This window comes from Capra hircus, chromosome 24 (genome assembly GCF_001704415.2).
Source record: "Capra hircus breed San Clemente chromosome 24, ASM170441v1, whole genome shotgun sequence".
Classification (NCBI taxonomy): Eukaryota; Metazoa; Chordata; class Mammalia; order Artiodactyla; family Bovidae; genus Capra; species Capra hircus.
Genome location: NC_030831.1, coordinates 52,869,795 through 52,885,030, shown reverse-complemented (window position 1 = coordinate 52,885,030; position 15,236 = coordinate 52,869,795). Strand labels below are relative to the sequence as shown.

The 15,236-nt window shown below is 36.4% G+C and overlaps 1 protein-coding gene across 1 annotated transcript in view; it reads right to left on the bottom strand.

The window, feature by feature from the left end:
- The window catches only part of LOC108633778 (netrin receptor DCC-like), a 53,779-nt gene continuing 40,693 nt past the window's right edge, over positions 2,151-15,236 (bottom strand). Inside the window, exons 3-6 of the mRNA XM_018039360.1 lie at positions 10,849-10,997; positions 9,149-9,287; positions 2,465-2,514; positions 2,151-2,249 (exon numbers count right to left, since the gene is read on the bottom strand). Coding sequence (XP_017894849.1) covers positions 2,151-2,249; positions 2,465-2,514; positions 9,149-9,287; positions 10,849-10,997 — 437 coding nt within the window. The remainder of the gene's footprint in view (positions 2,250-2,464; positions 2,515-9,148; positions 9,288-10,848; positions 10,998-15,236) is intronic.

Here is a 15,236-nt window from a genome sequence, read left to right as displayed (position 1 = left end):
AACTCCTTGGGTCCTTTAACTCAGTGTATTAGGACCATTTTTTTTCGCATGTCCTGTAATATGATTTCTGGTCCAGTTGGCTTATAGATGACCATACCATAACAAATATCTATAAACGAAACTCTCATACCTTGTAGTTACTTCTCAGTTCTATGTACAGAAATCCTAGCCAACTGTGTGCAAACACCAAGACATTTCCTCATTGACTGTTAATCAAAAGTTCCATAATTGCTGATATGATATAGATAAAAATTTAAAGTATGACTCTTCTTACTATATTAAATAAAAATCCCATAAAATTCATAATTCTATTGGTCAAAAAGAATATGCCAATTTTTCAACTACAAAGTTTTTTTTTTAAACAAGCATTTTTCCTTGAAATGTTAATCATTAGGAACAAATTTTAGTATATTTGAGAGCTTTTCTTTTAAAGAAAAGTATATCAAAGTAGAATATGGTTAGTGTTTTTCTCTGTATCAACATATTGGGGATGATAAAACAGTGTTTGATCACCCAGTTATTTTCCTCTTGGTAACAATCCAAGAAAAATAATTTATAATTCCTTAAAAGCTAGGAAAGAAGATAATAGAGAGAGGAAGGGAGAGAGCAGGAAGGTTTCCAGTATTTTGCTCTACTGTATTCATTCTGAAAAGCTAATGAGCAAGTTAAATTTTCTGGTAGTGCAATGCTACAAAGATAAATTCAGGAGGACAGAATCAGGAATGTTAATATTTGCTTGCTGCAAACACTGCAGAGTATAGAAGAGTACGGCCTATGATATTTGTGTGTGTATATATATACACACACACCAGTTGAAAAGTCAATTTTGCAATCCAGGAATTCCCTTTTATAGTAAAGTAATAAATTCATATTCAAAGATAGCATCCAGAGTCATTCAGTAATGCCTTATTCACATTCAGAGGAAAACATTTATCCTGTGCTGAAGCAGACTTTTATGGGATATGAGCATACACATGCGAAAAGAGCTTATATCAATTTCTATGTGCTGTCCTGGAGGAAAGATATACAGAGGGTGAAAGTCTAATAAAAATGAGTCATTTAAACAAGAGAAACTACAATATGGTCTCCAAGATTCACTCAATGGCAACCTGCAAGAATTGTTAAAATCTACTTGACTTTGATTTGGCAATCTCTTAATAAGGACAACACAGCTATAAAACAGTTAACGTTGTTGTAAATAATAATGTCACTTTTAGGGTAATGCCTATTTCTGGTTATTTCCCTTTAGCTAATTTTTTCTCCTTTAATTCACTTAGTTTTCTTCCTTCTAAGTTTAAATTTGTTTCATTTATTTGCATGCAATTAGTGTCTAAAAATATAAAGGGTAACCATTTCCTAGAGACATTTTTTCATTAGCTCCAAAAGATAAATTCATTTGACAGAGGTAAATCTGATCAAAATCACAGACTATGACTTCATCAGAGGCATCTGCAAAATACGGCAAGGAATTCTACACTGAATGAAGTAGTAACTACTGATACTAAGTTAGATCCATTGCATATGGTATACTACCACTTCCTCATGACAAATCAATGAGGGAAGAATTGACATTCACATTACATGAATATATAATAGAAGACGAGGCTTATTCAGGTTGGAGATGTTCTAACATCAGATACAGTTACTAAAAGGGAAAGCTAGGATTAAATACCAAAGTACAACTTTCTCTAAGACACATTAAATTTCCCCGTTGTCTTCTAGAGCTTGGAGACCAGTTAGGCCAACCTCCTCACTGAGGTCCAGGGAGAGTGAAATTACTTCCTTGGGCACACACGATCAGATGATGAAAGAAGGAAGCCAGATCAGTCTACTACACGGCTTAGGCTTGTTTCCAAGGCTGAGTGAGACACACTCGAAATAAGGAGAGATTTCCAGAAAACTGCTTCTGGCGTTAAACTCCTTATCTTTAGCTATACCCAGCCTAATTTAAGCCCTTTTGAAAGTTACATCACCTTTTCAGGCCAGGAAAACATTCATCACTGAGCAACACTGCTTCATAAATATAACCTTATCAGACCCCAAGAACAGCCCTCCATGTCTATAAGAGAAGAGGGATGATGATGAAATAGTCAGTTCTAACTAAATCTACCAGGAAACAAGGTCTCTCTCTATCCCACCTCTTGAAGCTGCTATTTTTCATTCCCACATTCAAGTTTTCCACCCAGCACATAATGTCCTGTACTGATAAATATAGGTGAGTAGATAACTCTATTACTTAATGGAATAACCTTTAAAGGTTAAAACATTTGTGAAGTATACTAGAAGAAAACAACCCTTTTGTTTAATTCAAGTGTGGTGGAGGACATGGGATTAATGCCACTCACTGTGTTGTTTTGGACCATTTGCTCACATGGGAGCCGCCATCCACCCCAGGCAGTATAGCTGGGTGACCGCAAGTTACACATGTATAGGTAAGGAAGTAGTAAATATTTCCACAACTCACCCTCGAATTAACTACTTCCAGGGAGACGTTCTGAGGCGGGGCACTTGGCACTAGAAGAAATCAACAAGGTGAGACCAGTTATTGACAAAGTCATGAAAGAGAAACCCCAACCCTCTTTGAAAAGACAAAGCACATATTTTTCAGTTTGTAAGAATAATTAGGTAGGTGATTCTAGATGGCACTTCAATATTTTCCTGGAGAGATGGAAAATAACTGCATTTGTTTATATTTTTCTCACTTGGTGGGCTAGTTATTCATCTAGGGAGCCTCCAAAGCACTTAGGCAAGAAAGCACCTGCAGTGATACTAAATACTGCCATTTAATTACAGCTTCCTGGTGATAACCTTCCCAGAGGAACCAATAAAATCACACAGGAGATTTCCTGGAGTGGTTTTAAAGGCTTAAGATATTGTGCTTTTCAGGACCTGCATGGTTTTATGATGAAATATGTCATTCTAATGGTCACCCTTGTTGCTTAATCCCTTTAATGCAAACTTTATTATCCCCTAAAAAGTGAAAAGAAGAAACACATCCCCTTTCTTTTCACACTTTGTAATTAAACCCGTGTGTCACAGATGCAAGCAGGTTACCGGAGAGCATTTGGTGAGTGAATTCTATTAACAAGGGAGCAATTTCTTTTTCTTTGTGAGTTTTCTAGGTATTCTGTTTCTCCTACTTGCATTTCAATTGTTGCGCTCCTTCACGGAAGGTAGGAGAAGATGGACAGCCTTCTGTATAATACTTTTAAATGGATATTTACTATATCAAAAAGTGAATATTCTATCATGTTGGTAATTCTAAGACAGCCATTCACTGAACGACTCATATATGTCAAGTACTATTCTGGATGTAATGGGTGAATCATAAAAAAATTAAAGATTTCTGCCCCACAACAGGAATATAAGTAGCTTTAGTAAATGCTTCAATTCAGTAAATGCTTACTATATATGAACCTGAGTATTCTTTTCATGACAAATTGGTAAATTTAATAGGGAAAAAATGCTTTCAGCATCCTCAAAACTTTAAGTGCTATTTTTGTTACGTTTCTCTTCCTTAATTTGAACTTGGACAATATCTATGTTTTCCTGGTGTACTTGTATTTACCCTGAATTTATTTATGTCCTACTGTGGTTTTGCCTTCTGAAAAAGAATCACTATGAAGACATGATATATGTCTGATTAATCTTTATATCCTCCAAACTGACATTCAATTAATATTTACTGACTCTATAATTAAATGAAAAAATGAATACTTACTCAAATATTAGCTCTTGGACCTTTCTGTACATGATGGGAATTATAATCACTTATTTTGTTTTGACTTTGAACTTCTTGTCTTAGTACTTGATAAAAGTTAATATCAATGTAACTTGTGATAAAATGTTTACCAGAGGCTTGTTCATGAATTAGGTCAACAAGTAGTCTTTCAAAAAGATATTCCATTATTTACAAGATAGACTTTATTTTAAAATTTCATTTGATTATATTATTATTTTCTTATAAAATAGAGAATATAACCCTCAGAGGAGCCAGAAATTTTGTCCTTTTGATGCTGCATGCCCAATGTTGATGTGTGTCAAGCACATGGGGCACAGTTAGCAAATATTTGTTGAATGAATCAATTAATAGAAAGATTATAAGATTATAGTAAAATAGTTTTCACATTTAGGATTCCGATGAATAAATTTGCTCAACAATAAAAATGTTTATTATTTTTGCGAATTTTTTAAATTAAGCTATAGCATATAAAAAATGCACAAATCTTTCAGAATCTATGACTGGATAAAATAGCGTGTGTGTGTTTCCATTTAAATGCCACCTAGATCAAGATATAGAACATTATCCATATCATTTTCTGTATCTTTTTCTGGAAAGCTCACTTGTGTCCCTTTTCTGTCAGTATCTTTCTGATAGTAGCCACCACTTTTATGACCTCTAACTCCAGAAATTAATTTAGTTTATTTTGAGCTCACTAAAAATAAAGCCATAGTTGTTGTCTTTTTCCTCCCCTAGGCTGGCTTCTTTGGATAATTGTTATTTCTTGAGATTCATTCATATTGTTGCAAGTAGCAATAGTTTTTTGTTTGCCTGGTCTATAGCATTATATAATTACCCTAATTTATATTTGTTTATTCTACTGATAGATGGCATTTGGATCAATTTCTAGTTTGGAGTTATGAGAATAAAACTGCTCTGAAAATTTTAGTCTGTGCGTTTGCTGGACAATCACACTCATTTCCTTCATTATATACCTAGGAGCGGAAATACTGGTAGAAGCGGAACTCCTTATTGAGGGCTAAACATACGCTGTTTTAATAGATACAAAGCTTTCTAAAGTGACTACCAACAAGATTAAAGATAGGCTGGAAATAACAATTTGAGTGATCAGAACTAAAAAAAAAAATTACATTCTCACAGTGAGGAATAATTTAATATGACCCACATTCAAATTACTCTACAGCACAATAAAAATTAAAATAGGTACAGAGTAAAAAAAATACCATGTTCTGAATCATATAATTGCACAGATTACCAGAAATGCAATTCTTTAAAAGTGAAGACTGGAAATAAAGTCCTAATATTAAACTATAACAAATCACAAACATGAAAAATACCTCATTTATGTTTCATCTGATACTATAATATTTACATTATGTATTATATTATACATTATATTATACAGTATTATATATTATACAATTATAATTGTAACATAGATTTTTGGAGGAAAGGGAAGATATCTTAATCATAAATTTTATTCTAGGTGCTATGCTAATCAATATGTAACCCTTAAATGTCCTTTTAATAAAAGCTTACAAATGATATCTAGCTCATCTCAGAAGGCCAAGAATATATAAGAAAAAGAGTAAACTACCACTATCTGATAATTTTCTGTGTTAGGAATTTAAAGCCATCAGGTCCCAAAGGTGTACTTATCACAATGGTGTTAATGAATTTTGTCTATTTTTTACAATACAAATTTCTCTTACTTTTCCATGATAGCACACTGGCTATTCTTGCTTTACACAGTCAGGAAAGAAAGTGAACAATGTTTTCTATAGTATTTTTAGTTATTATTTCCTCCTTTTCACTATCAATTTTCATAGTATTTACAAATAAATAGATAATAATAGGATTAGTGAAAGTGAGTGGAATTCAACATTTATCTATTGGGACTTTATTTGTCTTATTTGACAATGCTTCCTTGTTTCATGAAGCAGAGGGGAAGGACATAGCTCATTGCTTTTCTCTTCAAAATGTCAAGTACTTTATCATTTACAATAAGTTCATTAAAGCCAATCAGAGTCATTTGATCTGGAAACATGTTCAGTGGAACATGCTGGTTTAGGCACATGGTGATGAAGCATTCTGTGGAATAGATTAAGTTTCCACACTTCTAAATGAGTCATACAGTCACTTGAATTCCTCTCCTTAGCAAGCCTGAGCTGTCCCGTACACATAATTTGTGGATTGAAAGAATTATATATATATAACTAAGCATTTTTCTTGAGGGAACTAATATGAGACATTTATAGTAGAATAAGAGAAACTCAATATTTTTCCACACTGAATCTTCCTTCTTTACTAACTAGCTTCCATGACCTGGCTCTGCTGCTTACTAGCATTTGTGACCTCTATCTTAGTTTTGTCGTCTATAAAGTAGGAAAAAATACAGTGTTGTGAAGTATGTGGAGCTGGGTCTTGCACTAATAAATAGTCAAGAAATATTACTGATAAAAGTAAGAGGCACATTCCTATAGTTGAGTTTGCCCAGGAAATCTGGTCCTTACACCTTTGGACATAGGGCAAGTTGGCATGGATGCAAATACATGCTCATTAATTCATAAAACCTACCAATAACCTATTTATGTCAACTAGTTCAAGAGATAGTATATTGGAACCAACTGGCTAATCTACTCACAGTCTGTATTAAATATTAGACTGTCTAGACTGATGCTTTATGCCAACTACAAATTGGCCCTTGCCAAGAGCATCACCAACAGACTTAACAACAAGGGCATTCACCATCTGCCTCGAGGAGACTGAACCCTATGCTCCTGCAGCTATTAACCTTCAGTAGCCTCTGAGGGAGTTCAGGGTGGAGTGAGGCCCTCTGGGCTCCAGGGAGTCTGGTGGGACAGGTCTTTAGAGTTGGATATTTTTAGGAACTGATTTTATGATCTCAATCCTTGCATCTCCTCATATCTAGAGAAGCACTAAATCCCTTCATGGTGACATCAGATCCTCATGACTAGCAAAAGAAGTTTTTGTAAAACAAGTGTTTAATGATATTCAACTCCCCCTTCGCCAAAACCTTATATATCTACCTTCCCCCACTGTCGCTTTGGAGCAGTCTCTCAGAGCTATCTGAGGTGCTGTCTCCTGGGCTGCAGTCCTCATTTTGACCCCAAATAAACTAACTCACAACTCTCAACTTGTGCATCTTTTTTAGTAGACATCTACAATCCCAAGGGTCTGAAAAAGTAGAACATCATAAACCAATGATACACTGGATGGAGGAATTTGAACAATAACAATGTTTCTTCCCAGAGAAACAAAGGGGAGCTAAATTAGAAATGACAATTCATTAGAATAAAAAATTTTTTATAAGCATCTTAGCATAACAAGAATACTTTTCGGATAATTAATTCAGAAAAACAGTTGGCATTTCATTTTTTTTAACTCAATTTTTCTATGGGCCCAAAATAATTTTTTGGTAAGAATTTCTAGGGCTTTATAAGAAATATAAAGGTTTCTGTAACACACGTATGTAGACATAATTATACATTAAATTAGTCTCACAAATAGGAAGTCCTAAAGATGAGTCTATACTTACAAACATTTGTACAGGTTTGGCTGAACTGCCTGAGTAATTCAACAAATATTTATTGAGTAAGGAGGGATATAGAGATGAATATAATATCACCTCACGTTTAAGGAACATTTAGAATAATGAGAAAGAGAGACACTGGCATAATAACATTTATTAAACATCTAAATATATGCCATGCTCATGTTTCAGGTTTTATGTGGATTCGCCACTTAATTTTCACAATATCTGCCTTTTATAACATCTAGAAAGTCAAGGAGAATATGGCTTTATTAAGCACAACTAGGAAGTGGGTGACTATAATTATAATTAAATTCATCTACACATGACCTCAGCATGGAGAGCTTCAGTAGAGAGGAAAGGCCATCAAACTGAAGTAAAAGAGATGAAGTGATTGTAAAGAGGAATGCAGATGAGGTCAGAATGCCCAGTCCTAGGGGCCCCTGGAGTGCGTGCTTTCTGTATCAAATGCATCTGACAGAGGGGAGTGGGGGCCTCTGGCACAGTGATGCTGAATGAGGTTCATGAAATCCTTTTATTTAAATGACAGGCATTTTCTAAATCCTAAATGTTGCAACACTTCTAGATAACAAGTCTTGGATTAATGAGTAATAATCTATCTTTCTCACTTATGACATTTAAAACCAAAGTAGAGAATAAGGCCACAGTATTACATTCAGAGTGTGAAAGAAATCTACATAAATTATGTAAAATATTCATTTTCATTTGTTTTCCTTTTATTTTTATAATTATAAGTTGTGAAGTAATTTATTCTGCCAATAAATATTCTGTTCTGTCTTCAATAACAGAATCCAATGAATGAGCTTAGGAATTATATTAAAAATGATACCGAAGTGGTGTCAGATATATATTTTTTATATTGAAATTGCAAATGAACATTACTCCTGTGTCTCCTTTGCACTGTCCTTCAGAACATGCATGTGCTTCCTCATTTCACTGATGTTGTGTGAAGTATTTACCCAGATACTTTCTGAGATTAAAGCATGGTGGATTGGCGAACGAGTCGCAAACTGAAGTCATTCTTTGAAATTCAAAAGATCAATAATTTATAGAATTACACACACCAACATGGAAACTGTTGTTGAAAAGAAATAGCTTGCCACCTTTTTAATATTCATAGAGGTCACAGCTCTGCATTTCTGCACCTGCCTGAATTGTCACTGGCCTCATATCATAAACTCTGCTATGCTTTATTTTCACTTTTCATTAAACTTCTAACATTTCATTATCATCCGTTTCTTAGATCTCTAGTTACCTCTGCTACTGCTTTGTCAAATTCGTCTATTTCATTAAGATTTCTTCTTCTTTTTTATGGCATTAAAAACTATGTCTGATCTTTCATTTGCTAGGCAAGGTAAAGGTAAACTATAAATTTTCAGGTTCAGTTTTAATACTTTCAATATTGGGTTATCTGGCCTAAATCTTCATGATTTTTTTTTTAATTAGAGGTATATGTAGGAGGATTGTCCATCGTTTAAACACATTTAATCACCTACCACTGTTTAGAAGGAGAAACAAAAGATGCTGATGTAAATTAGCCCACACACATGCACAAATGTGTTTGTATTTATAGGAATAAAGGAATATACACACAAAAAATTATTTTGAGCTCTTAGGCAGTAGTCACACCTTGAAAATGACTAATTAGGACATTCTGATTCAGAGTGTATATACCTTTTCAAAGTTTAAATTTGACTGTAATAAGTGGTACATTAGTCTATTTCATGAAGTTTTAGTTAGGACCCCTTGAGCACGGAATCTATCACATGCATTCAATATTATTTCATTATTATAACAAATAAGTGAGTCAAATTCCACTGTCTATAACTTACCATCAGAAAGCGTAACCACCGTCACATCGTCAGTAGATACTCCTGGCCCATAGCGATTATAAGCTAGGAATCGAAGACTGTATTCTGTGAATTTCTTCAGGCCTTCCAGTTTATAAGATAGCCCATCAACCTCTATATTCTGGAGACATAAAACACCAAAACTTATTCAGGAGGCACGTTAAAGCAGAAATGGCAGCCATTCTGAGCAATCAGTGAATTGATAGTAGACTCTCATTCACAAAGCAACACTCTAGCCTTATTATGAGTTGTTATAAAACCGAAATGGGGACACACACTCCTCCACTAAAGAGTGAACCCCTCTGAAGACTCCTAGTTAAATTAACACCATGCTGTCTTCACAGTCATTAAGTTCCAATTGGTTTAATGCCAGCCAATACATTGACTAGTGTGTTGTATTAACACCCACACCAAAACTCTGACAGGCAGAAGGCAGCTCCTGAAGCCACAGGAACAGAGTTGCTCCTGTACCCGAAATGGACTAATTTCCCAAGAAGCAATAGAATTCTTCCTTCTCCTGCTGAAATACACTCATGGCTCTTGAAACTGACAGATACTTTGCTACATTAATTCTCTCTCAAAATGCTGGGAGGTTAAGTTGGAATTCTTTTCAGCACTTCACAGCTGGAGAAATGAGGTGCTGGAGGTGAAGTTCACTGAGAAATGAGAGCCAGTTTGCTCCAGAAGACCCATTATGTCACTCTTCCCAATGATTCTCACACTCACATTTATCTTGGGTCATATTATTTAAACAGATCGGTAAAATGCGTTATTGAAGAACTAAAATGTGTAGGAAAAAGGGTAGAATAGAAAGCTAAAAATAAGAGCGAAATAGCTTGGGAACAGTAAACAAACATGGAATGACTGATCGCAAAGGAGGATCTCTTAATCACTCTCATGGTATAACTAGGAACTGCTGTGGATAGAATGAATGCAAATATATATATTTTTTAATGAAAAATATCTATCCTGCAGAGTATGTGAAAGCATGAGGACCACACTATGCTGGGCAGACTTCACATCTTAAGGACACCAGTATTTCAAGATCACTTCTGGGCCCTTCCTATTTAACTACCCACTAGCTATGTATCTTTTGTTACATGAAGTTGAGACTCTGGAAGTAAACATCTCAATAGTCATACACATGTTAACAAAACAGAATCGTCCAGTTTCATGTGTCTCCATAAAGGTTCATTTACTTTTATTTGAAAATCTAACTTGCTTCTTTTCCAGGATCTGTGCTAACCACAGATTAGAAGCAAAATGAGAGGAGGAACGTAGTCTTCAGGAGTAAAGTATACAGAAAACAACAAGAAGCCAGAATTAACATTAAATACGTGAATGAAAAAGCAGTTTCACTGAGGTCACCAAATATGACTGATCATCTCTTAGGATAAGGACTGAAATGCAAATATTTTTCTGGGATCAGATCGGCTTATTCAAAGGTATCCTGGCCCAGACTGCTATATATTCAAACAAAACATCAGCATCCTTTTTTATTGATTTCACCTCATTGCCCATTTGCCCACCAGAATTCAATTACTTTACATTTTCAATACCAGTTACTTTAAAACTGACCGGCTATCCAATTAATGTGCTGGATACTGGCTTATATTAAGAGCCTGTGGTTCTCCTGCAGTTTCTCCCAGAGGTGTAGGAGTGGGGCCCGTTCTCTCGCCTACCTGTTCCTTTCCTGTGGACACTTCAGTGCAGAACAATCTGTAACCTTGCACTGGGCCGTTTGCATAGGCAGGGGGTTCCCAGGTAATAAGAATTGAGGTAGGTGAGGTCGACACAGCTTGCAGGTTTTCTACTGGCCCTGGAACTTGCACTGTTTACAAGAGAAACTGATTAGTACAAGTAGGTTCTCTTTCTTGAAACAAACAGAATTACAGCTGTTACAGTTTAAGGAAATATAGCACCATGTACTACTTTTAGAATCATATAGTATAAGAATGTAAACACATGGCACACAAACAGAAAGTACTGAAATTTTAGAATCATTCATTTGAAAATTCAGAACAGGGCTTACATTACTAATCTAAATTACTTATTTAACAGTTGAGGAAACTGGTCAAGGAGTCTAAATGACTAGCGTAATGGCTGAATAAGAGTGGGATTCTTTCTAAAGTCTTAGTATGGAGAATTTTCTCCTTTGCCAGTATGCCTTGGCCTGTGTGTTGTTAACTGCAGAAGGAAAAGAGGAAACGCAATTAGAATACTTGTACATCATGGTCCTACTTATAATTCAAGTAGGCAGTATGGTCATGGATAATTTACCACACTGTCTTTATTGAATTCATCATTTTACAATCTTGCCCAAATCTGGGTCCTTTAAATTAATTTCAAGATTTAATTTCAATTTTACTTTCTGGCATTCCATTTTCTCTTGCAACTATTACTTTACTTAATCAAGGATAAAAAGCTTGTTTATTAAAGACTATACAAAGCCTAACATAAGATCAGGTGAAATGAGGCTATGAAATGAGTTAAGAAAATCCTTCATTTTAGATATGCAAATTTTTAATTTCTTCACAATTTTTTATTTGCTCATAAGCCTTGAATATATGGTTTGCAAATGGTAAATGCAATAACCATGCTAATTACTGCAATCCAAAATAAATAAATAGCCCATCATTGCAAGCATAGCAATGACTTTAACTTAAACATGCTGTGTATTCCCCGCCAGCCTTAGATACCACCTAGCTTTGGACAGATACACATTCTAGGCCTCTAATCAATCTCTTCTGAGTTTGAACTTCCATAGCATAATATCATGTGAAACCCCAGCTGACATGACATCCAATGATAGACTTCTTAGATCGGCATAGAACCTGGGTCTCTGGATCATTTTCAGAATTTGTTCCATGGAACCCAGCTCCTTAAGGCATTACTGCTCACACTTTTGGGGTGGGGGAGGAATACTCAAAACAAGTATTTTCTGCTGAGACAGGCTGGGACCTGAGTCCCTTTGCTGCAATGCTTATACCTGGCTAAAAGTCTCCTCAAGAAACAAAGGATGATTGGCCTCTTATCAATTTCTGTTGATTGGGAAAGGCAAGAGTTCTGGTTTGCATTGATATCACCTTCATACACTACCCCATCAGTCTTCAAATCCCGAGAATCCTTATTACTGACAACTGCATCCTTTTCAGGTTAACAACTGGTTATTAATAATCTCTTAAAAATTTTACATGGAAATAATTTTAGCCTACAGAAAACATTAAGAATGAGAACAGTACATACAATACCCTTGTTCCCTTTATCCAGATCTACCTATTGTTAACACTTTGTTCTATAAACTATCATTTTCTCTCTCAATTATCTATCTATCTATCTGTCCAGATTAGGCCACACTTATCAGGGCTCTTTACCCCTAAACTCTTTAGTGCATATTTCATAAGAATTAATGTGTACACGAATAATATAGCTGTCAACTTCAGCATTTTGTATTAAAATAATATTGAACTAATCATCATTTGTTTTCAAACAGTGTCAACTGACTTGGTAGTTTATTTATGTCATTTATGCAGCATTTATGCTGTCATTTATGCAGCATTTTCATCTCTAGCCGAGGATCCAGCTTATGGTCAAGTTTGAACTTCACTACTATATCGGTTTAGTCTGTTTTATATTGAAACTGTTCTAAAGCCTTTCTTTACCATTTAGGCCATTTATTTTTTGAAGAATATAGTCCTATTTTCACTAATACAATGTTCTCCATTTTAGGTTTGTCTTTGTTTCTTCCTATTGAGTCTAGGTTATATATCCCAGGCTGAAATATGTTGTCCTTCTCAGGGCATCGTATCCAGAGGCCTGAGATCTTTCAACTCTCACGTATGTTAATCTTCTGAACCTAGGTCAAGGTGCTGTCCGATTTCTCCACTATAGGGTTAAGTGGTCCTCCTGTACTCTGGTCCCCTGCTTCACTGCTTGCAACTCATAAACAATCTGTGTGGAGATGCTACACTGGAACTGTGCTCTTTAACAAAGTCTCTAGGTTCTTAGGCTGAAGAACAAACACATGAATGTGTATACACAGATACAGACAAAACCTCTCAGGAGCATATGTATAGTCACATGTACAGATGCATATGCTATCTTTCATGACTCTATAGAGATGCCACCCATTCTAATCCATCTCTGTAGGGGTTATTCTTGCCTTCCCCTTTCTTCTTCTATGTGTTCTTTCTTTCTTCTGAAGGGAGAACTGTGCCTCCCAAACAGTTGTATTTTGACAGACATTTCATGAAAGTGTCCTCATCTCAGTATTCTTCCATAAAGGAGTAATTTTCCTATAGAAATCCTTGATTTCACAAACAGAACTTTAGTAGACAAATGTTAAACAGTGGTGAGTCTTGCCAGTGTCAAAGTTTATAGTGATGCAGTTAGAACTCTATTATGATAAAGCAGACATTCTGTTCCATGGGGAGAGAAAGCAAACTCAGATGTGCCTACTGATACTCTTCAACTGGAGGGGCTTCCCACGTGGCTCAGTGGTAAAGAATCTGCCTGTCAATGCAAGAGATCCAGGAGTCATGGGTTCAATCCCTGGGTCAGGAAGATCCTCTGGAGAAGGAAATGACAACCCACTCCAGCATTCTTGCCTGAATAATCCCACAGACAGACAAACCTGGCAGGCTACAGTCCTGACCCTACAGAGGGTCACAAAGAGTTGGACACGACTGACAGAATGAGCACACACGGACACACGCTTCAGCTGAATTTTCAAAGTACAATATTTTATCAACAGTAAGTAGTAAAAACATTAATAACTTGCATGTTTCTTTGATTACTGTTATATTCACAAAGACAATGCGAACACTTCAAGAAGGAGTATTTCGGATTTGGGATCTACTATCTTTCTAAGGAAGGCAGACAGAGAAAGGCACGGAAGCAATGAGACTGAATGACCTGCTAAAGATACATGTTGAAAGTAAGGTAACCAGGATCATGAAAGTTCCCACAGAGCATATTCCTGCAGCCCATTGATGTGTAAAGTATTAACTGAATGGGACTTAATGTATTATTTGTTGCTTTCTCACAGCTAAAGTGGAAAGGGCATTGCCTACTAAAGTGGAAGTGAAAGTCACTCAGCCATGTCTGACTCTTTGTGACCCCATCAACTATACAGTCCATGGAATTCTCCAGGCCAGGATACTGGAGTGGGTAGCCTTCCCCTGCTCTAGGGGATCTTCTCAACCCAGGGATCAAACCCAGGTCTCCTGCATTGCAGGCAGATTCTTTACTAGCTGAGCCACAAGCTTATTCTGAGAGCAAAGATTCAGATTTTAAAACAGCCAAACTCCAAAGCCATCACTCCTGCTGAGAGACGTAACACATTCAAGGAAGGTTTTCAGGAGGTGTCTAGAAGAAAGGAAGAGGAGGCAGTGTTTGGGGACTTTCTGCCAGTCTGTTTCACTGGAGCACAGTGGGGTGATGGGCAACAATTCAAACTGTCTTCAATATTTGAGGAAAGAGGCAGAAGATGAATTGGCACTTCACCTGCACCACCACAGGTAGTCAGTGGCAACCTTGCCAAGAGATTAGGGGTGTATGAGAGCGCCAGTGTCTCTCTCAGAGTTTCCTGAGGCTCCTAGTGTGACTTGGGAGAGAATCTAGAAATGACCCCTGCAGCCAGAGCAAGCCCCCTGAGAATCCGGACGGACTAGCTGAGGGGGCTACATGGGGCACGTGGGGTGGGATGGGAGGATGTGTTGTGACTCTGAGATGGGGGAATCAGCACTTCCATCAGGTGCTGTGGCAGAGGAGTCTACAGGGATTCAAGGCAGAGTCAAGACAGCACCCCCACGAGAACAAACATTAGTCATCCTTCTCCCCTGATGATTCCAGCCAAGGCTGCTGAGTGTCCTGGCTGTCAAGAGAATGGTCCAAACCCACGCTTAATTTTCCAAATAATAAGAGCAGCTGTCTTCTTCATGGGGATAAGCACAAGGCTGGGTATACAGAAAGTATTCAACAAATGTGAGTTGAATGAATGACTTTATATAAATGCTATGGTAAGTCACGAGCCTAAAAATATAGTACAGAGTCTAACACATTTGATTTC